Consider the following 23406-nt stretch of genomic DNA (forward strand, 5'->3'; position numbering starts at 1 on the left):
AACTTTTTAAACATAACAGTGGCCCAGTACATCAGAGTTAGTTGTAACTGTTTGTGCATGTATTCTGCTTTCAGGTATTACGATTCATGGGCGACCCTCACCTGAACGGGGCGCAGGAAAACATGTTTGGGAATTACATCATCCAAAGGGGCCTGTCGTCGCCAGGGTTACAGGACGAGATCCTGGCTCAGGTCGTCAACCAGGTGTGGAGGAACATAAACGTTGACAATGCTGAGAGAGGCTGGCTGCTGCTGCTGGCGTGTGTCTGCTGCTTCGCCCCGTCGCCCAAGATGGACAAATACCTGCTGAAGTAAGACGTGTCTAATTTATATTGATGGAAATCCCTCACAAGCAAATTTCAGATGCAGATGGGGGTTAGGTCGAAATGTAATGCACTCCACTTTATTAGATACACCTGTTTAACTGCTCATTAATGCAAACGACTAATCAGCCATCAGTCATGTGGCAGCAACTCAGTGCATTTAGGTATGTAGACATGGTCAAGACGACCTGCTGAAGTTCAAACTGAGCATCTCAACACGTCCAACCTTGAAGCAGATGGGCTACAGCAGCAGAAGACCACACCAGGTGCCGCTCCTGTCAGCTAACAACAGGAAACTGAGGCTACAGTTCACACAGGCTCACCAAAACTGGACAATAGAAGATTGGAAAATCGTTGCCTGGTCTGATGAGTCTGGATTTCTGCTGCCACATTCAGATGGTAGGGTCAGAATTTGGCGTCATGGATCCATCCTGCCTTGTATCAACGGTTCAGGCTGCTGCTGGTGGTGTAATGGTGTGGGGGAGATTTTCTTAGTACCAACTGAGCATGGTTTAAACACCACAGCCTACCTGAGTATTGTTGCTGACCGTGTCCATCCCTTTATGACCACAGTGTACCCATCTTCTGATGGCTACTTCCAGCAGGATAATGCACCATGTCACAAAGCTCACATCATCTCAAACATGACAATGAGTTCACTGTACTCCAATGGCCTCCACAGTCACCAGATCTCAGTCCACTAGAGCACCTTTGGGATGTGGTGGAACGGGAGATTCTCATCATGGATGTGCAGCCGACAAATCTGCAGCAACTGTGTGATGTCATCATGTCAGTATGGACCAAAGTCTCTGAGGAATGTTTCCAGCACCTTGTTGAATCTATGACACCAAGAATTAAGGCAGCTCTGAAGGCAACTGATACTAGCAAGGTGTACTTAATAAAGTGGCCGGTGAATGTACATGTAAATTAAAGAAACAAATATACCCAAAAGAAAAACAATTGTATTATTTACTGGAATAATTTTAAGGTAAGAGTGAAAACCCATTTTTAAAAGTCATGTAGTGGCATGTGGCACAAAAATCAAACTTAAGGACACCTCCTCAACTTTGTCACTCTGTAACTTTTTCTTATTTTTACCTTTATGCCTCCATTATGGGAAAAAATCTGACAATGAATGAAATTTATCACAATCCATTACAGTGCTTGGTACATTTAATTTGTGTGCCGTTTTTCTTTCGATAAATAAAAAGTATAACCTTGGGTGCCCCTTTTCCTCATCAGGTTTGTATCTGACCACGCCCCTGCTGGTTGCCAGGCGTTGCTGCAACACAGACTCATCCAGGCCAATCAGAAGTCACAACTAGGTTCAGGCCCCACCCCCGAGACTGCACGGACCTATCCGCTGTCACTACTGGAGTGGACGGCCAACAGGAAGAAGGCTAACACGGTGCTGCACGTGCATAGTTTTGATGGTAAGATGCATCTTGTCTTTTTCTTTTTTACATTACATATGATGCCAGAATGCCACAAACAGATCCGAGGCAGCAGCTTCAATTTAAGATTTTCCTCTTTACATTCAGTTGGACAACGAAATAAAATAGAATAAGTTAAAAACAAGTAATGTCATGTGAGTAGTTTTTCTCACCTACAGATTAACTGATTACACACCTCAAAGAAAAACAAGAAGTGCGTGGCAGAGACTGTTGGCATCATTTATATAGAGAGGGATCAGTTACAGCCCTCGATCATTGATTATTCATTGCCAGTCAGGATCAGGTGATGAGCTACAGGGCTCTCCATCTGTGAATCGTGCAATTTATTTCATTTTTATACAGTGTTCTTCATTTGTTGTCTCTGCAGGAGGATCGTTCCTGTGTCCGGTCCATTCCTGGACCAGTGGAGAAGATTTAGCAGGAGACATACTGCGCCACAGGTGAGGTTTTCCTTAGTCTTTCAGCTCAAACCTATATGTCTCATTTGTATTTGCAAACTTTATAAAAATGTATTTCACCACAGTACACATGCTTTGAGTGCAGTATGATCAGGTACAGGTGGGTATTTGAAGCGTGTGATCTTGCAGGGGAGTGTCCGACTGGTGGAGGGGGAGCTCGATTCTGATGAAGGAGCACGGCCAGTGGGTGGAGTTAGCGGGTCACGACTATGTCATGGACCTGATCGCAGACCTGGAGCTTCCACCAGACTTCCCAAAGCAGAAGAGTTACTTCATCATCAGCACTGACGACCCCGCCAGAGTCCGAGCTAACGCCAGCCTGTCAGTACACGAAACACTCACAGATACTACATGCATGTACAGATAATGGAAATGGAGATAAATATGCCAAAAACATTATTAAACTCTTCTCAATTTTCCTCTCCTCTCCTCTCCTCTCCTCTCCTCTCCTCTCCTCTCCTGTCAGTGCTCTGTTTGGCAGTGGCTTTGAGTCAGATGAGGAGCTTCCTTCTGCCTTTCTTCTCCGTAACAGCAGACCGGCATACAGTTTGCCTGACTCTGACGGTTACTTCAGCCACGGTACACACACACACACACACACACACACACACACGGTTTCTGATTATTAAAAGCACTGCAGTGTGACAGTCATGTTAACAGCTGCTCTGCTATCTGTGTGTGTCCAGTAGAGTCGGATGCATTCAGTGACGGTCAGACTCAGAGAGGAATGGACCGCTACCTGGACAGTCTGTTTGACCCTGTGCTGTCAGACAGCAGCATGGTGAGTACTGACGAGACACATCACATCCTAACTACACTCTTACTCCTGCTTGGGAAGTATATTAGTGCTGTGTTATTAATTAGTTAATAGTCTAACCTTCAAATACACTGTAAAACATTGCAGGCGTATGGACTGAATTTACTTTGTTGTGGTTCACATTGTCGTTGGCTCTGGTGACATTTGATGTGCATTTTTCACCCTTTTATGACATTTTTTCGGCTGATCAATTCGTCAGTTAAGTGGAAAACAAACGTTTTTTTAAATATTATTTTTATTGACAATAGTGTATTTCAACATGAACATATAAACCCCAACAAAAATCCCCAACCAAAACAAACATGGAAGAGGAATCTTGACACTTCAGTTCAACATAATCAAGAGTTAATAACACAAAATCACATAGCAATACATATCAGCCGTGTATGACTATCAGACACAGCCCATCACGGACGAGACTACAAGTTTTTTTTTCCTTTTTAAAGGTTTTTTTGGGGGACTTTTTCCTTATCCGCTGTGAGGGTCCAAGGACAGAGAGATGTCGTATGCTGTAAAGCCCTGTGAGGCAAATTTTGATTGTGATATTGGGCTTTATAAATAAAACTGAATTGAACTGACTACGCAGGAACAAGAAAACCGTAAAGGATAAAGGGAAAACATCCAGTTAGTATGTATATCCAGATGCACTTGTTGAATCCCGATATTGCAAAAGTGAACCCCAAGATACTTTCCATTTATATTCACATTTTGGATGATAAATCACAGTTTTTCCACGTGAATAACCGTAACAAGTTCACTCAGCCAGTTTCCGAAGTATGATAGCTATGATGATAGTCTTCCAGTCTTTTAAAATTATTTTTTTGGCCAACACCATGCCCATCCAAAGAGCTGTCTTTCTAAGAGTCCTTCGAACACCAAAAAAAAGCCAAGTCCCTGTCAGAAGAGTGCGGCCAGAAAAGAAGAAAAAAGATAGAGATAGATAGATTAGTGTAGCATGACTTTAGAATAATAAAAACAATGAATCCCTTTGAGCTGGATTAACCTGTGTCTACTGTTTATTGAACACCTACAGTTGTCAGGATCAAGCCCCTTAAGGCCCTGACACACCAAGCTGACGGTTGGCCGTCGACCAAAGTCGGCCGTCAGTGAGCGTCTGTTAGCCTAGTTTTTGCGGTGTGTCTCGCACCGTCGGCCCTTCTGCTTCGGCGGTGTTGGTGGCTTTTCGGCCGATTGAGCATGTTGAATCGGCGGCGGAGCTAGTCGGTGAAAGAGATCACTCTGATTGGCTGTTTAGGTTTTATTCCCTCGCCCCTGTAGCGAGTGAATCTGCCTTACTAGTGAAACCGGGGCTAACCGGTGCTTCCTCCTCAGGCTCCACTTCACTCAGCTGCCTGACAGACCCGCTGCTTCTTCACACTTTAACCTGAATAAGAAACTGGAGCTAGCTGGGAAGCACAGCCAGTTAGCCTCCGCTAGCTTCCCAGCTACCCCCGGCCCTCCATTTGAATACAAAGGGAGAGCCGGGGCTAGCTGGGAGCGGCTAGCGCAGCATGACGGAGGGAGCTCGGTGCTCGGCTGCACAGATAGGAAACCCCTCGGCTGTCAGGATGTACCACTCTGTCACTCCGCTCCCTCTCACGCAGGCGCAGAACGTACGTGCCACTTGGCCGTCGGATGTAGTCTGTGTAGTGTGTTCAAATGCAACTGACACAGGGCGACGTGAGGCGACATAGACAACGCAACAGTTGGCTTTCGTCGCCGCTAGTTCTTTGATGTCGGTTTGGTGTGTCTGCACCTTTAAAAGAATTTACAAATTTCAACTTCTTCCACTTCTCACAAGTGACGTACATTGTTCTTTAGACTTAGTTCACCAAAGGAGGCAAACTTTATGTCTGAATAGAAGTCCTTTATACACTTGAGCCCTTTTAGACCCTGTATAGCAAATGTGCTGTCCAGCAGTGCAAGGGTTTAGGCATGATTGTGGCAAAGTGGTGTATAGATTGAAACACAAGGGACTTTATAGGTCTGTTTGATTTGACTGAGAGTCATCAGTGAATTTCTGACTTCAGAACTGTTACTAATTTAGCAGAAGCTGCAGAAAACAAACCAATTAATACATAAAGGGAATTCTTTTTAGCTGCAGCTATGAAAATGCGTTAAAAAACCTGTCACGTCATGCTCCGTCCACCTGATCTGGCATCTGAGTGTGAATGGAGGTGGAGTGTTGATGGACGGATGGAACATGTGATCCACTGCTTCTGTTTGTGTATGAATGGAGCAGACAGGAGGGGTGATTAGGTTACTGAGTGACCTACCGTATTTGACCGCAACAGCAGGCAGCACACATGAACGGCTCCGTGGGGAATACTGGTCTGTTAGCAGCTACACATTCTGTGTGTTTGATTAAACCAAAAAAGGGAAAAGGCTGCGTTGTTTGGAGGAAGCAGGAAGGAAGTGGGTCGGTGCAGGTACGTTTAGGGGTAGACACTTTGTCAATCAGACAGCATAATAGCCATTTGTGTTTCCTTAGCATCCACTGTGAGAATAGTGTCCTTTGATCCCTTGTATTAAGTGTTCGGTTTCAATATCAGCTGTCGATCAAACAGTGTGTTCTTCTTTTGCCTTTACTCTCAGATATAGCAATTTGTTTTGTTGTGCTGAGACAGTGGGGTTTATTATGTTGCAGAAAATTAAGTTGTAGACTCGCACTACCTTTTTCAGTCTCTGTGACTTTAGTATGAGCTAGAGCGTCTCCTCCAGTGTGTACGGTACTTCCTGCAGAGTATTCAGTTCCTCCAGCTCCACTGACTCACTCACAGAGGGTCTGAATCAACCACTACAACACACTCCCTCCATCTTGTTCCCTTTAGTCTCTCCTTTGACTAACATTTCTAACCCTTAATGTCTCTCAAACTCCACTTTCTCAGCATCTCCAACCATCTGCTTATATCTGCTGCATCTCTGTCGCCTGCTTCTCTCTGACCACCAGGACATGGAAAAGACTGGAAGTTTGTCAGCGAGGATGAAGGGAGGAGGAGGTATCGGCATCACGGGAGGAGGAAGAGGAGAGGGGGAGAATCACACGGCCCCCAGTCGGCCGTATCCACCAGGAATACATCCCGGAGGTAAAACACTTAAGTTAGTGTTTGTTTCTTGTTAGTTACGTCTAATGTTAGTGCAGATTGTAACAGACCCAACTGTTTTCTTACTCTTTTAATTTTTTGGTTTTTAATTTCAAGTCCTTCTTTGGTCCTGCTGCTAAAGCCTTTCTTAGTCTTTCGCTCTCTACTGACATCAATAATTCAGCTTACTCTAAGTTCTAGATCCTCAGCATTAGTCTCAGGTTAATTAATAGTTGGATGTACCATTGGTGATTTATTTGAGGATGGTTTGTTTCTTTCATACAGTAAACCAGTTGAGCGATTTAATTTGGTAGGAAAAAGACATTTTTGAAAGTACTTACAGATAAGAAGTTGTATTATGTCAAAGTCCTACAGTATAGCTGATAAGCTATAAGCTGACATAATTATTAACTATCTCAAAGTGCCACTGGAAAACCACAAGGCTTCACAATTTCATAAACTAACTGACTCCCTTCTGTGTGATATGTCTCTTAATGTGACATTGATTTGGGGACCTCAAATGGGGACCTTGTGGAGCAAATTAATGGTGACAGATTGCCTAACATTGTGTCAGAAGGATTTGGCCAGACAAGATATGTAATCTCTCCAGTGTGTTCTGGGTCTGCTTCGAGGCCTCCTACCAGTTGGATGTGCCCAGAATACCTCTAAAGGGAGGCGCCAGGAGGCATCCTGATCAGATGCCCGAAATACCTCAACTGACCACTTTTGACATGAAGGAGCAGCGGCTCTACTCCGAGCTCCCTCCAGATGTCCGAGCTCCTTACCCTATCTCTAAGGCTGAGCCCAGCCATCCTTCGGCGGAAACTCATTTCAGCCACTTGTATCTGCAACCTCATTCTTTCAGTCACTACCCAGAGCTCATGACCACAGGTGAGGGTTGGGACGTAGATGGACCAGGAAATCGAAAGCTTTGCCTTCCAGCTCAGCTTTCTCTTCACTATGATAGTCCGGCACAGCACCTGCATCACTCCAGATGCCACGCCAAACTCCTGATCTATCTCACGCTCCATTCTACCGTCACTCGTGAACAAGACCCCCAGAGGAGGCAATCCACCAGTTTTCAATAGAAAACCATGGCCTCAAACTTGGAGTTGCTGACTCTGATCGCTTCACACTTGGCTGCAAACTGCCCCAGTGCGATAAGCCAACAGAACCACATCATCTGCATAAAGCAAAGATGCAATTTTGAGGTCACCAAACTGAACCCCTTCCTCCTTCCGGCGGTGGGTGTTGGCCTCTGCCAGGGTTGTCCCTTGTCCCGATTCTGTTTGTGATATTTCACTTAACATCTCCACAGTTTCTCCAGCATGTAAGGTCTGTAGGTTTAAGATATGTGTCATGCCAATATGTAGAACAAGAAGTAGAAAAGGTGGTTTGACACATTTTCACATTGTGAATTGGGCATTTTATCACTGAATTATTTTCCCCCATGTCTTCTTGATAGGGTTACTCTGTTTTCAGCCTTCCTTTACAGGCAGACATTAAAAATGCAGAGATAAAAAATAATTCAATGCATTTTAACATGTTATAGTTTTTATTGTCATTATTTCCATACTGTTTAAAACAGAGGGCTGAAGTGTCTCAGTGACACTGAACAGGACTGAGGTGTAAAGGTTCAGGTGTACCATTCACCAACCTTAATCTGTCGCTTAGAGGCTGTAACGAGTAATCAGTCTGACCTCATGGATAATGCAGAGACAGCCATTCACTGTAACCACAGATGACTCCTTTACTCTCTATAGGCCTCTGTCACTCTCATTCTGTCTCCCGCTACACACACTACTCTTTATCAAACACACTCATAGGCTGTCTTGTGTATGTGTCTCTGTGTGGCTGTACCAAAGTGCACTCACAAATGAAAAATATAACATACTACTACAATACTTCTTTTTCTTTCTCCCCCCTTCCACTCTGTCTTTGGAGGATATGCAGTGAATATTTTCCAGCTTCTGAATGTCAAGTATTATATCGCTCATCATACTGTGCTACAGACAGCATGATGAACTCTAACTGAATATGTTGAACATGATGAACTAATTATTAATCTAAGGCATCTCTTCCTGGAGTTGGACAACGTGCAAGAGAGAGCAACATCAGTGATGACAGTGACAGAAAGAAAAGGGAATGAAGGAAATGCCTTTTAGCAAGACAATACGACAATATGTCTGGTCATTAGCAAGCTATATTTTTTTTTTGTTACAAGGCCAATGTAAACCCAAAGTATTAGTTTCAATCTTTTTACAAATACAGAAAATATTTAGCAAACAAACACATGGAAACAAATGTGTTCTTCAACAAGACTTTAACATGCTGATGTTTAGCAGGTAATATATACAAGGCAAATCAGTGAATTGACTATTAGCTTGTCCGGCCATGTCTGCCCAGGATGAAAATAGCAATTGAAGATACGGTATTTATTAATCTAGATTGTTTTGGTGTGAGGTCATAGAGATGTCTGCCTTCTCTTGAACATAATGAAATTAGGTGACACTCAGATTGTGGTGCTCAAAGCACCAAAAATGAGTTTGAAAAACTCAACAGCAATGTCCCTTTCCAGAAATCCCAACCCAATTACTCAAGATAATTCAAAGACCTTGTTGATAGCAGTTTGATGTAGTAACTATTTTCTTTCTACAGGACTACACCCGCCAACTGAATCACTGCGCAGAAGGAAGTGTGCATCTACTGCTAGCTCACCTAGCACCACTGAGCTAGCTAATGTTAACAGCTCAGCGAAGGAGGACACCATTAATATATAAATCTCACGCTGTCACAAGCACAAGCCTCTCATCCATTAGTAGATGCACACTTCCTTCTGCATGGTGATACGTTTGGAGGGTGTAGTTCCTAGAAAGTCATGATTTACTCTAGATAATCCAGCAGTTTTTGTAGGAACTACTTTCTTTCCACTGAACTGCACCCCTCAACCATATCACCGCGCAGAAGGAAGAGTGCATCTACTCATGGATGAGATGTAAACATTAATGGTGGCCTCTTCGGCTGAGTTCCAGTGTTAACTAGCACAGTGGTGCTAGGTGAGCTAGCAGTAGATGCACGCTTCTTACTGTGTAGTGATATAGTTGCCAGGTGTAGTTCCATTATATTGGAGAGAAGGCAGACATCTCTATGGCCGATATCTCCAACACTCAGCAACTCACACCAAAACAATCTAGATTGATAAAGCCCTGGAAGCAGCTCTGTTCCTAACTCTTAATCCTGTTCCCCGACTGGTTGCTCCTCAAGCTGTGCCAGTGCTTCCAGTAGCAGGAGGAATGATGCCACCGATTCCTGCCATGCCAATCCCCTCCCACCACCATCACCATGAACAACAACAACAACAACAACCGCAGCAGCAGCCACAACAACAACAATACCACCAATACAACCTTCCCCAACAGCCCTACAACCAGCAGACTTCTTCAACTCCTGCAACACGTGTAGCACCTACCCCGTCACCCACTCGTGCCCCCACTGCTGCCCCTGCTGCTGCTAGAGATAATGTAGCATCCCATGTCACGGGTGTCCCCGGGGTGCCTGGGGTGCCCTCGATCCCTACCACGCCTGTGGTTCCAGGCTTGCCTGTGATGACAGGTGTGCCAGGTATAATAATCAAGTGTGCATTCCAGCATGTTTGGCCTGAAACGTGTGGGCATGGTGGAGTTACAATAGAACTATATAGAACTTTTTTAGACCCTGCATTTGATTTTGAGGTTGAAAACTTCCTCTGTGTTATTCGTTTCAAGCCGAGGGGTCTACTGGGTCTTTTGCAGTGAACCTTGTGTGTTTCTACTGTTTAACTAAAACAAATCATCTTTACTAAATGGTGTCTAAGTTTATACATTTATTCTTCTGTAGGATCGGAGCAGGCAGTCCTGACTCAACAGCAACAGGCCATCATCAACCAGCAAGCCATCATTCTGGTTTGTCATGTGTTCTTCATCTGAACAACGCTGATAGTAATGTTGGTGTATTTGTCTGAGATACATGAAAATATATGGTAACACTTTATTTGGCCTGTTGATACAATATGATTTTCCTTCAGTGTCAAGGGAATACCTTACTCCCAAATAATCATTTGTATATCAATTACTCACCCCGTCCATCCATCAATCCATCCATTTTCGACCACCTTTTCAAAGCCGGGTCGCAGAAGCAGTAGGCTAAGCAAAGTATTTTAGACGTCCCTCTCCCAGCAATGCTTTCCAGCTCCTTGAGAGTGACAAGAGTGTGTTCTGGGTCTGCCCTGGGGCCTCCTACCAGTGGGACGTGCCCAGAGCACCTCTAACAGTAGGCGTACTGGAAGCATCCTCAATACCCAGCTGAGGAACCACCTCAACTGACCCCTTTAGACGCAAAGGAGCAGCGGCTCTACTCCGAGCTCCCTCCGGATGTCCGAACTCCTTACCCTGTCTCTAAGGCTGAGCCCAGCCACCCCACGGAGGAAACTTATTTTGGCCACTTGTATCCACGATTTCATTGTTTTACTACCCAGAGCTCATGACCATAGGTGAGGGTTGCTCCTTCCACTGCTCACCAATATCCCAGTCCGGTCATTTATGAGGTGAAGTATTCCTGAATACTTGCTAGCACCTTAGTAACCACACACCCCTTGTACCACCCACATGAAGTCATACAGTATATCCAACATAAAATGCTAACATGGTAACATAAAAGTATACTGTTCTTGAAATACATAGTACATGTAAATACAGCATGTGCATGCATGTGTGTGTGTGTGTGTTGCAGGCCCAGCAGATGACCATGCAGGCCATTGCGATCCAGCAGCAGATGTTGTCCTCCTTTCCCCCTGTAGCCCCGGCGCCCCAGTCACCGCCCTCACAGCATCACACACACTTGCCACAACGCTCTCACACAACCAGCTTCGTGAGTAAACACACACATACACTGTACTGTGGTGATGCATGAACATCTGCTAGCATGCCTGCAAATCAGAAATATATCAGCAGTCTTGTAATAAAAACATACTCAGCTGTATCATTTCTTGTTTTTCTGCAGACCAAAGAGAGTGAAGAGTCGCCGTACAAGCCTGCTGGTGTTCAGCGAAAAATGAGTACGTTTTAGTAACCTCAGCACATTTGCTGTGTGGTGTGAAACGTTAAACATTTGGACATCATCTAATAGAAAGTGACATTCCAGGTCCAACACGTGGCCCCCCTCCTGAGGACGTGGTCCGATCCACTGTGAGTAACACGGAGCGAATCGATCCCAGCCACGACATCAAAGACATCATCAAACAGCACCAGCCTGCTGACTCAACAACTTCTACAGGAAGCGCCACTCAAAGGTAACACAGTCATGAAATATTGATACTCATAATGGTGTTTTGACTGTCCACTTATCTGTGTGTGTGTGTGTGTGTGTGTATGTGTGTGTGTGTAGGAAAGGTGATGGAAAGATGTTTGCCAAGAAACCAGACCCGCATGATGAAGCTATGGAGATTCTTAAAGATCAAATGGCAAACCCACCACAACCGGTACCCAGCTCTACACCTACCACACACACACACACACACACACACACTAAAATAACATCTGACCTTTTCGTGTCTCAGACTCAAAGGAAGCCTCAGTCCTCCCTACGTAAAGAAGACGTAGGACTTAAGGTTTCAAAGACCACCAAGCCTCGCTCCGCAGGGCATACCAGCTCCAGCATAAGCCCCGCCCCTCCTCCAGGTGACCTTTTCACATACTAATGTCAATGACAGAAAGTTCTCACGTGCATGTGAATAGAGTTTATAAGAAGTACACAGTCAAAAACCCTTGCGTGTGTGTGTGTTTCCAGTCTCTAGAGATTTGCCAGTGGAGGAGGAGATCATTCAGACCCAACTCCACAGCAGAACCAGTGATGAATATTACACGTACTCCAACGTCCCCTGGAAACTCTACATGAGGAAAGAGGTGCGTTTCAGGAGTACACACACACACATACGCACACGCATAAACATAACTAAACAAAAATAATCCCAATTGCCCTGAAATTTAGCCTTACAACGAGTGGCACGCTGAAACTTCAATCATACACTGTAAAAACACTCTTTGTAGCTCTGATTGTACTGAACATTAATCCTTTTAAAAATCAGCATATTTATAATTTAATACCAAAATAAATGTTTCCATTGTTGATCTTTGTGTGTTTACAGGTTTTCTATCCTAAAGAGACCTTCAACAACCCACTGGTTCTAGACCTGATCTTCAGACAGGTTGATTCATGTATTCATTATTTATTATTTACTTTCTCTGTTTATTCTGTATTATGTTCCTTTGCTCATTTGATGCTTTTCCATCACAGCAGAGTCTAGTTTATTTCCACTTTAGCAGATTCCTAATTCTGGCAGTGTCTTCTGCAGGTTGTACATGACACCTTCTCTGAGGCCTGCATCCGTATCACCCAGGAGGAGAGGCAGAAGATGAAAGCATTATTTGGTATGAAAAAACATAAATCCCTAAATGACCTTACTATGTAGTAGACCGTAGGCAGTATATTCCTCTACATCTAGACCAGTGGTTCCCAACTGGTCCAGCCACGGGGTCCAGATTTCTCCTCAGGGTGCTTTCAGACCTAGAGTCGTCTCCTTTGGTCTGAATCAGGGACTAATTTGTTCCAAAGTTGTATAATTGCCTAGAGTTGGTTCGTGTTCTCACGGCAGTATTTACAATAGGACCAGATCAAATGTGTTGTGTGAGAAAGCTGCTCTTGTTTGGTCAGAATTTCCATGTGGGAAAAATCCAGGAAGTAACGCAAACGTTGAAGAAGAGTACACTTGCAAGATAAATGTGACACTTTCTAATGTCACAATGGAGGGACAACTACGCAGGTTGATTTTAGCGCTGCTCATCGTGGACTATATTGCTGTCATTGTTCATTTTAGTCAAACCATACAGTTTGAAAACGAGGCGCGGCTCCAACTAGAAAACAATGTTTTGATGCATTGGATGTGCTGAATGTGCATATTAAGGCAGTACAGGAGGAGGTGCACATTAATAATCCTCCAGGACTGTAACATGCTCATGTTTAACCCAAACAATGTGTCATGTGACTGCAGTTGGTTCAGATCCAGGTCGGAACACCTTCTCACCACAAATGAACCGCACCAGAGTTCATTTGTAACCGGACTGAGACCGACTGTTGTGTTGCACGCCCAAGTGTATTTGCTGTGTTCACACCTGCCCAAATGAACCGCACTTAGGGGGCAAACAAACTTGAGTTTGATTGAACCGAACTAAACAGGGCAGGTGTGAAAGCACCTTGAGTCATTAATTCAAGGTCCACACAGTTTAATAGAGCTAGTTTGCTGTTTCAGTTAAACGTGCAATATGTAATTTTCTGCTGCTAGGGGTCTCAAACCAAAACAATAACAGAAGACGGAGCTGGGTGACGTCACGAAGTAGTGTGGGATCATGGGAGTTGTAGTCATATAACAGATACAGATCTTACGTTCCTCACTCCGTGAAACCGTTATAAACAGTTATTTACACTCTACTCAGAAATGCTACTTACTTTAGCTGAGCGGTTAGCAATCTGCTAGTTATTTGAGCAAACTGCTAGTTACTTAGCTTTACAGTTAGCGATGGCTTCTCCCTCTCTGCTGCTCTCTCTTGCTCAGTGCGTCTTATGTTTAGCTATTCCTCTGTCTCTTTTATAAATGCAGTTCATTTACCAGCATCAGCTCAGCATTATAGAAACCTATCGTTAGATGTTGTGGTTAGCCAGCCTCCACTCCACACCGCTCCGCAGCGGAGGCCGCTGGCCGGAGCGCTGGTGCCCCGGCGGGCAGCAGTGCTTGCAATACACTGGTGGAAATGATTAATATTTCGATAACATCAGCCAGATGTTTGCTTACCTGTCTAGTAGAGCACACGCGAGGTTGGCGTCGAATTGTAGTCCTAGATTTTCACGAAGCCCTCTCCATCTCGGAAAGGCCACACCAATATTTATCCTTGATTTAGCTCTCTTCTTATCCCAAATTCTTCTGGGATTGCTTGGTTGACCTGTACGTTTCCGTTTTACTGGCTTGTTTACCGGGACAGCTTCGGTGTCAGAAGGTGCAGCAACCGTCAATGCATAATCATGATCCATGACGAGTTAGCTTAGCCTAGCAACAGTAACGTTCATTCTCTGACGTCTCATCCGGTCTGCTTCTTCTTCTTCTCCTTCATTTAATGGCTATGGTAACTGGAGTTACGTCGCCATTGACATGTGACCTAATGACACGGTCCGTAACTTTTATTAATATTTCATATTTATCTGGGTTTAAAAAATTGTTGGAAACATTTCTGATAATCAAAGTACACAACTAAACAAAATAGATAATATTGGTTTAGTCATTTTTAGACATTTTTATGTGGAAAAACTACATATTATACCTTTAAGTCGCTGTCTGTTATTAGCTCACTCTACAGCAGAAAACGGCAATTCAAAATAAAAACTTTGTGCCAGAAATTCACTGTACTCCAAAATAAAGTGTGTTTTTACAAACTTCCATCCGTCCATCCAGAATGGACCCGTGACCCACCCGTGGGGAACCACTGATTTACAGTATGTGGAAGATGTTGAATGTGAAAAGTTAAACTCCTTTGTGTCTTTGCCAGCTGAGAACAAGGTGGATCAGATGTCAGGAACGCATGATGAGAACATGAAGAAGAAAGTGGTGGCCATGGCCAGAGACTCATGGGAGATTTACTTCTCCCGCCTCTTCCCAGCCTCTGTGAGTTCTTGCCTATAATATGCAGCAACTCTCCCTCTGAATATGAGAAACCCAAAACAGACTTCATACTTTACTTGGTTTAACTTGGCCATTTCCATATGTGCCTGTATTCAGTTTCACGTGTTTGTGTGTGTGTGTGTGTGTGTGTGTGTTCCAGGGCAGTGTGGGGACAGGAGTGCAGGTGCTGTCTGTGTCTCATAAGGGCATCAAGCTGCTGAAGATGGTGAGGAGTAGTTCTGCTGCTCCGGACTACTTCAGAGTGCTGAGGCCTTACAGGTGAGCCTCATAGTCTGTGTAAACACATGGACACAGTGTGTGTGACGTCAGTCGTAGGTCATCAGCATTTCAACCTTTTAAAGCCTTCATGTCTTAGTAGCGAAACCCCCAAAGAGGTCAAATCAGGTACCGTTAGTTGTCTAGATGTGATTGCGCTCCTTTTGAAGTCTTGACATTAAACACCAGGAAAAGTCAAGAGATCTTTGTCAATTGTCTGTGTCAAGTGATCTGACCCGTGGCTCTCTTCTCTTTAACTTCATGTCGACTTCCTGCCTCTGCATATCACTTCCTGCGCAGCTACTCGGACATCCTGTTTGTGTCCATTCCGTCTAAGAACATGCTGGAGTTCAACCTGAACAACGAGAAGCTGATCCTGTTCTCAGCCAAGGCCCCGCAGGTCAAACACATGATCGACTACTTCCTCACAGAGCTCAAGAAGGTCAGAGGGCGTCTGTGTCAGTGTGTGTGTGTGTGTGAGTGTTTTGTAGGTTTTCTTGAGGATGATTTTTATGTCCCTGCACTGGCGATAGCCGTAGCCGGAGGCATTATGTTTTTAGGTTGTCCATCCATCCATCTGTTCGTCTATCTATCCATCCCATTCTTATGAATGCAATATCTCAAGAATACCTTGAGGATTATTTTTTCCAAATTTGGCACGAGCATCCACTTGGACTTTACAATGAACTGATTAGATTCTGGTGGTCAAAGGTCAAGATCAGTGTGACCTTGCATTCATCTCGTTCTCATGAAGGCAATATCTCACAAACTCCTTGCGGGAATTTATTCAAGTTTGGCAAAAACGTCTATTTCAGCTCAGTGATGAACTAAATAGATTTTGGTGTGACTTTGTCTCATTGTCTCATTCTTATTAACACAATAACTCAAGGACACCCTGAGGGAATTTCTTCAGATTGGATGAAAACGTTCACTTGGACGAAAGGATGAACTGATTAGATTTTGGTGGTCAAAGGTCAAGGTCACTGTAGCCTTGCTTCAGTCTCATTCTCGTGAACGTGATATCTCTAAAACATCTTTAGTAAATTTCTTCAAATTGGACAAAAACGTCCACTTGGACTGAAGAATAAACTGATTAGAATTTGGTAGTTGAACTTCAAAGGTCAAGGTCACTGTGACCTCAGGAAACATGCTTTTGGCTATAACTCAAGAATTCATACACTAATTGTGACAAAACTTAACACAAATATTTTATAGGATAAAATAATGAAGTAATGACATTTTATATCAGATGTTCAAAGGTCAACTTCACTGTGACATCATTAAGTTCTGATAAAACACTTTTCTTGTCATTACGCAACACCATGAGACATTTGGTCAGATGCTGAATCGGTGACACAAATCTTGGGTTTTGACACATGTCAACATGTCATATCTCTGTCAGGACTCAGAGTACGTGGTGGCGGTGAGGAACTACATCACTGAGGACAGGTCTCTGCTCAGCTTCCACAAAGGAGACATAATCAGAGTGCAGCACATGGACGGGCTGGAGGCCGGTGAGACACACACTCACAAACACTCCCACACTGAGAACCAGCACTGTGATGTATATGTAGAGCTGCTTCCTGCTTCTGTGAGTCATGTACAGTGTGTCTTTGCTTCTCTGTGCTTCATGCCATGTCTGTCCGCTGTGTGTATGTGTGTCTGTGTGCATATGTATGTGTGTTCAGGTAAACATTACGGCTGCATAGTGAGGAAGAAGGTGATGCTTCTGGAGGAGCTAAAGAGAGACACTCCTGAGTTTGGTGGGTTTGGGAGCCTGGCGGTGGGATCTGTTGTGTGGTGCTTTGCTGTTTTCTTTTTGCTGCTTGGTTTGGCTTTGTTTGTTTGTTTTTTTTCAGTAGAGCCTTAACTTCTACATTTATGCCTTTTTTCTTTCTTTTTCTTTTTTTTTTGCACCTTGTTTGTTAGATTTTCAAGAAACATTAACAATACTTGACAATATCAATAATCAAACATACAAAAGACAAATAAAATAAAAAATATAAATACATGAAAAATAATAAAAATATATTTAAAAAAAATAAAAGTTGTTTTTTTTCTTTTGGTGTTGGACACAACCAAACATTTAAAGACATCACCTTGGCTTTTTTCTGTGTTTTGCGTGTGACAGTTTTTTGTTTGTAACACTTGATGAGATTCTGTGTTTGCATACGAACCTCTCTGTACATCCTCTGGTGTGTGTGTGTGTGCGTGTGTGTGCAGGTTGGCGGTTTGGGGCTGTGTATGGGAAATCTGGAGCGTTTCCCAGCGAGTACGTCCGTCCTGTGGCTGCACCGGACTTCCTGGTTCTCCCCGCTGAGCGTGTGGAGCCTCGAGACAGACAGGGGCGAGTCGCTGCATCTGCTGCTGTTGCCGTGGCGATGGGCTCAGCAGTAGCTGCCCATGAGCTCGACCTGTCCATGGAGGTGAAGACTCACATTACAGCTGCATAGTTTCCTACCTTCCAAAAAAGAAGCATGGTGTTTATTTTCAGCTTGAAGATACAGTGTGAACATCAGGCTCACAGCCAGAATAACTTTTAGGTTTAAGCTTTAATAAACCTCTCCATTATGGAACACGCTGCTGTTTATTCAGTGTATGTTGGAATATTTTGGTTCAGCAAAAATGGAAATATTCTGTAGATAATTACATCTTTGCTGCTCAGCTTTTCATTGCTGTGTGTGTGTATTAGGTGGTAAATGAGATGTATGGGGACAGTCTGTGCGTCGAACTGGACGACCTGCCTCTGCACAGCAGCCAGTACCACATGGCTGAGTTTGCCAAGAAGTACTTCAGAGAGGCTCAGAGGAACAGAGGGTCAGACACACACACACACACACACACACACACGCACTGACATCATGATGTCCACATAATGTTCTCACTGTGAGTCTGCAGCTCTCTTGTTTTCAATATCTACAAATATTAAGACAAAATACTTACTTGTAATACTGGGTGTAGCTTCCTCTTCTTCTCCTTTTTTCTTTCCCTCCTCTTCTTCCTCTCCTTGATTGTTGATTGCTGGAGTTTCTGTTGATATCTCTTTTTTCTTGTGTCGATAAAGGTTGTGTTAAAAATTCAAAAATGTCTTCTTCTCATCCCTCTTCTTCTTCTACTTTTCCTTTAGTTCTTCTTTTCCTTCTTGTTCTTGTTCTTCTCCTCCATCCTCTTCCTCTACTTCTTGTCCTTCTTGTCCCTCTTTTTCTTCTACTTTTCTTTTGGTTCTTCGTCTTCTCCCTCTTTTCTCCATCTTTTTTCTTCTTTTTTGTTTTCGTTTTCTTCCTCTTCTTTTCATTCTTTTTCTTCTTCTCCTCCTCCCTCTTCCTTTCTTCTTCTTGTTCTTCTTTCACTTTTCCTTTTGTTCTTCTTTATCCTCTCTGTCTTATTGCCCATCTTTTCTCTTCTCCTCCTCCTCCATCATCTTCCTCTTCTTCTTCTACTTTTCCTTTTGCTCTTCTTGTTTTTCTTGTTCTTCTTCTTTTCTTCTTTTTCCACTTTTGCTTTTGTTCTTCTTCTTTATCCTCTCCTTCTTTTCTGTCTTTTTCTCCTCCTCCTCCTCCGTCTTCTTCCTCTTCTTCTTCTACTTTTCCTTTTGTTCTTCTTGTTCTTTGTTTTCTCCTTCTTCTTTACATTTTTTCTTCTTCTACTACTCCCCCTTTTCTTCTTCTCCCTTTTCTTCTTCCTCTCTTTCTCTTCTTTCTTTTCCTTCTTCTTCTCCTTTTCTGTCTTCTTCTTTTCCTTGTTACTCTTGTTCTAGTTCTTGTTGTCCATCAACTTCTTGATCTTCTTCTTAATCTCAAATGAAAATCACCCCATATTTTTGTGTTCTGTAATTACACTGTAAAAAATGAAATGATGGATCATTCTGTAAAAGTACCAAACAAGAGATGAGGGTGGGAACTGTTGCTGTTTTGTGATACCAAATAAGTCTACATCTCAAATTGATATTCTCTGCAGTAAACACAATGGACAAATGGACAAACACACATGCTTAGTAACAGCTGTCTGTATCCTGTCCACAGTGATCAGAAAGCCAAGAAGGGGAAGGAGGGCAGGGACCCTGCTGACATGGTTAAATTCTCCAAGGTAAAGCAGCTGAGCTTGTTTCAAAGCATAATTGTCCAAAAAAAGTCTTTGTATTCTTGCATATGTTTTCTTAATTTTCAGCCATATTGTGTGTTGTATTGTAACCGCTACACAAATATATCTCTTGGTCCTGTCCATGTGTTGTGTCTCTTCAGTCTCCGATCCAGGAGTCTCTGATCGACTTCTCAGACAGTGGGATGAACAGAGTGGCTGCTGACATCTTCTTAGGTGAGTAGAGAGTAAGGAAAGGAGGGATGGATGTACATCAGGGGTAGAAGAGAAATGAGGAGAATTTTTAGCTTGCTAAATACGGTCCTTAAGATTCGATTGAGATTCTGAAAGATGGAGGGAAAAGAAATGGAGACTTCCCTGTTCTTTTGTTTAATGAGATGTTTCCATGTCGACTGATTGTTTTCATCCAGCCATCATGAAGTTCATGGGAGACTTTCCACTGAAGGGTCAGACTGAACAGGACCTGGTCACCATGATACTGAAGGTACACAAACACACACACACTTACTCACATATTTGACTGGTTTATAGAATACTAAAAGAACACTTGACCCCAAAATCAAAAATACATATTCTTCCTCTTACCTGTAGTGCTATTTAAGAACAGCAGGATTGTTCCCACACCTTGTTGTTTCATGTAGGAACTATTTTCTGTGTACTGAGCTACACCTGCCAACCGAATCACTGCGCAGAAGGAAGCATGCATTTACTGTTAGCTCACCTAGCACCACTGAGCTAGCTAATGTTACAGCTCAGCCAAGGAGGACACCATGAATGTTTACATCTCGTGCTGTCACAAGCCTCTCATCCATAAGTATGTGAACACTTCCCTCTGTGTGGTGATACAGTAGCAGGTTTAGTTTAATAGACAGAAAATAGTTCCTACATGAAACTGCTCACAACAAGGTCTGTGGATTATCATGAGTAATCGGGTCATGATTTCTGGAAAGAGACATTGCTGTTGAGTTTTTCAAATGTATTTTTGGTGCTTTGAGCACCACAAGCTGAGTGCCATCTGGTTCCATTATATTCAAGAAAAGGCGGATATCTCTATGGCTGATATCTCCGACATACAGAAACTCACAACAAAACAATCTAGATTCATAAACAGCACTACCTGATTTTGGGGTGAACTGCCCCTTTAAGATGATGAAATGATAAACTGACTTACACACGATGTATTTAAGTAAACTTGAACACCATTATCCTCATGCATGTGCTCATATATGTAGTTAAGTGGGGACCATGGTCTGATCAAAGATGAAGCCTACTGCCAGGTGATGAAGCAAGTCACCACCAACACCAGCTCCAAACCGTAAGACTCTTCTACACTTACATCATGGTCTGAATCACAACTTAATCTGTGCTTTAATTTGCACTTGTGTGTATATTTGTCTATGTAGGGACAGCTGTCAGAGAGGATGGAGGCTGCTGTACATCCTGACAGCTTTCTACCGCTGCTCTGATGTGATGAAGCCATTTCTGTTGAAGTTCCTGCAGGACGCCTGTAACAGCCCCGGGATGCAGTACCAAGGTAGAAAATCCACCCATCCATCCATTTTAGATAGAGATGCTACAAACCATCAACCAAATATATCACATCTTGAAATCACTCACTACCAGTCTGATGGTATCCTTAGTTGCCATTGACTGTTGCTCTACAGGAATTGCCAAGGCATGTGAGCAGAACCTGAGGAGGACTTTTCAATATGGCGGACGTATACAGTATCCCAACAGCATGGAACTCAAAGCTATGCTGGTAAGTCTCTACTGCCGGCAAATCAGATTTGTTCACTAACTGATTCTTTTGGAAACCCAATCTGTTCAGGTCTTATCTCTTGCCCAATGGTCTTTCCTGACCCGAACCATTCGGGGTCGATCCCTAACCCCAAACATCTTTGCACATGGGTGCAACAACTTGGGTTTCCCGTATGGATTGGGCAATGACAGATTCATCATTTCACCCTCTAAACAAATGTGCTGTCAAGTCGAGGTGCAGAACTCCTCCTTAGGCATCTGTCCACGGACTGTTGTGGACAGACACTTTTTTCCATTTTGTCTTCCATAGCACCCTGCAGTAGTGACATGGATTCTGCTCAGCATTTTTACTATGGATTGAACATCATTGTTCACAAGTGATGCAAAAGACACTTTGGAATCCAATCTGAGCTGCCAGAGCATCCGGACTGACACCTCTCTATAGAAATCTGATCAGACTCACATTTCAAACTACCTCCAAAAGTGGTCTGGATCCAGTTTGCAGGGTTTTGCTGTCTAGACTTCCTAAAATGAAGTGGGAAACAATCTGTAAATGCCAAAAACTGATCTGGGCTGGCAGTCTGAACAGCCTAATTCAACCATGCAGTCTTCTTATATGGCTTACATATGGTAAAGTGTGCAATAAACCAAAAAGAAAATCACATGGCCAATGACTGAAGGAACTTTTTCTTTTCTTTTTATAAACAATCATTAGAATACCATGGTGATACAGCCAATCAACATACAGTACGGGCCAAAAGTTTGGACACACCTTCTCATTCAATGCGTTTTCTTTATTTTCATGACTATTTACATTGTAGATTCTCACTGAAGGCATCAAAACTATGAATGAACACATGTGGAGTTATGTACTTAACAAAAAAAGGTGAAATAACTGAAAACATGTTTTATATTCTAGTTTCTTCAAAATAGCCACCCTTTGCTCTGATTACTGCTTTGCACACTCTTGGCATTCTCTCCATGAGCTTCAAGAGGTAGTCACCTGAAATGGTTTTCCAACAGTCTTGAAGGAGTTCCCAGAGGTGTTTAGCACTTGTTGGCCCCTTTGCCTTCACTCTGCGGTCCAGCTCACCCCAAACCATCTGGATTGGGTTCAGGTCCGGTGACTGTGGAGGCCAGGTCATCTGCCGCAGCACTCCATCACTCTCCTTCTTGGTCAAATAGCCCTTACACAGCCTGGAGGTGTGTTTGGGGTCATTGTCCTGTTGAAAAATAAATGATCGTCCAACTAAACGCAAACCGGATGGGATGGCATGTCGCTGCAGGATGCTGTGGTAGCCATGCTGGTTCAGTGTGCCTTCAATTTTGAATAAATCCCCAACAGTGTCACCAGCAAAACACCCCCACACCATCACACCTCCTCCTCCTCCATGCTTCACAGTGGGAACCAGGCATGTGGAATCCATCCGTTCACCTTTTCTGTGTCTCACAAAGACACGGCGGTTGGAACCAAAGATCTCAAATTTGGACTCATCAGACCAAAGCACAGATTTCCACTGGTCTAATGTCCATTCCTTGTGTTTCTTGGCCCAAACAAATCTCTTCTGCTTGTTGCCTCTCCTTAGCAGTGGTTTCCTAGCAGCTATTTGACCATGAAGGCCTGATTCGCGCAGTCTCCTTTTAACAGTTGTTCTAGAGATGGGTCTGCTGCTAGAACTCTGTGTGGCATTCATCTGGTCTCTGATCTGAGCTGCTGTTAACTTGCGATTTCTGAGGCTGGTGACTCGGATGACCTTATCCTCAGAAGCAGAGGTGACTCTTGGTCTTCCTTTCCTGGGTCGGTCCTCATGTGTGCCAGTTTCGTTGTAGCGCTTGATGGTTTTTGCGACTCCACTTGGGGACACATTTAAAGTTTTTGCAATTTTCCGGACTGACTGACCTTCATTTCTTAAAGTAATGATGGCCACTGGTTTTTCTTTAGTTAGCTGATTGGTTCTTGCCATAATATGAATTTTAACAGTTGTCCAATAGGGCTGTCGGCTGTGTATTAACCTGACTTCTGCACAACACAACTGATGGTCCCAAATTGATAAAGCAAGAAATTCCACTAATTAACCCTGATAAGGCACACCTGTGAAGTGGAAACCATTTCAGGTGACTACCTCTTGAAGCTCATCGAGAGAATGCCAAGAGTGTGCAAAGCAGTAATCAGAGCAAAGGGTGGCTATTTTGAAGAAATTAGAATATAAAACATGTTTTCAGTTATTTCACCTTTTTTTGTTAAGTACATAACTCCACATGTGTTCATTCATAGTTTTGATGCCTTCAGTGAGAATCTACAATGTAAATAGTCATGAAAATAAAGAAAACGCATTGAATGAGAAGATGTGTCCAAACTTTTGGCCTGTACTGTATATTGCGTTATATATTTGGCAT

At 43.3% G+C, this 23406-nt stretch overlaps 1 protein-coding gene across 1 annotated transcript in view; it reads left to right on the forward strand.

Moving 5' to 3' along the window:
* The window catches only part of myo15aa (myosin XVAa), a 55412-nt gene that overhangs the window by 25091 nt on the left and 6915 nt on the right, over positions 1-23406 (forward strand). The window contains exons 28-56 of the mRNA XM_033645343.2: positions 75-310; positions 1565-1755; positions 2144-2216; positions 2364-2555; positions 2701-2813; positions 2921-3015; positions 6002-6137; positions 10011-10075; positions 10902-11039; positions 11172-11226; positions 11313-11460; positions 11556-11649; positions 11728-11848; positions 11958-12073; positions 12316-12375; positions 12523-12598; positions 14765-14880; positions 15038-15156; positions 15454-15595; positions 16556-16667; positions 16842-16916; positions 17377-17579; positions 17846-17970; positions 19176-19239; positions 19395-19467; positions 19662-19735; positions 20484-20566; positions 20655-20785; positions 20916-21010. Of these exons, the coding sequence (XP_033501234.2) occupies positions 75-310; positions 1565-1755; positions 2144-2216; positions 2364-2555; positions 2701-2813; positions 2921-3015; positions 6002-6137; positions 10011-10075; positions 10902-11039; positions 11172-11226; positions 11313-11460; positions 11556-11649; positions 11728-11848; positions 11958-12073; positions 12316-12375; positions 12523-12598; positions 14765-14880; positions 15038-15156; positions 15454-15595; positions 16556-16667; positions 16842-16916; positions 17377-17579; positions 17846-17970; positions 19176-19239; positions 19395-19467; positions 19662-19735; positions 20484-20566; positions 20655-20785; positions 20916-21010 (3321 nt within the window). The remainder of the gene's footprint in view (positions 1-74; positions 311-1564; positions 1756-2143; positions 2217-2363; positions 2556-2700; positions 2814-2920; positions 3016-6001; positions 6138-10010; positions 10076-10901; positions 11040-11171; positions 11227-11312; positions 11461-11555; positions 11650-11727; positions 11849-11957; positions 12074-12315; positions 12376-12522; positions 12599-14764; positions 14881-15037; positions 15157-15453; positions 15596-16555; positions 16668-16841; positions 16917-17376; positions 17580-17845; positions 17971-19175; positions 19240-19394; positions 19468-19661; positions 19736-20483; positions 20567-20654; positions 20786-20915; positions 21011-23406) is intronic.

The sequence above is a fragment of the Epinephelus lanceolatus genome, chromosome 18 (assembly GCF_041903045.1).
Source record: "Epinephelus lanceolatus isolate andai-2023 chromosome 18, ASM4190304v1, whole genome shotgun sequence".
Lineage (NCBI taxonomy): Eukaryota > Metazoa > Chordata > Actinopteri > Perciformes > Serranidae > Epinephelus > Epinephelus lanceolatus.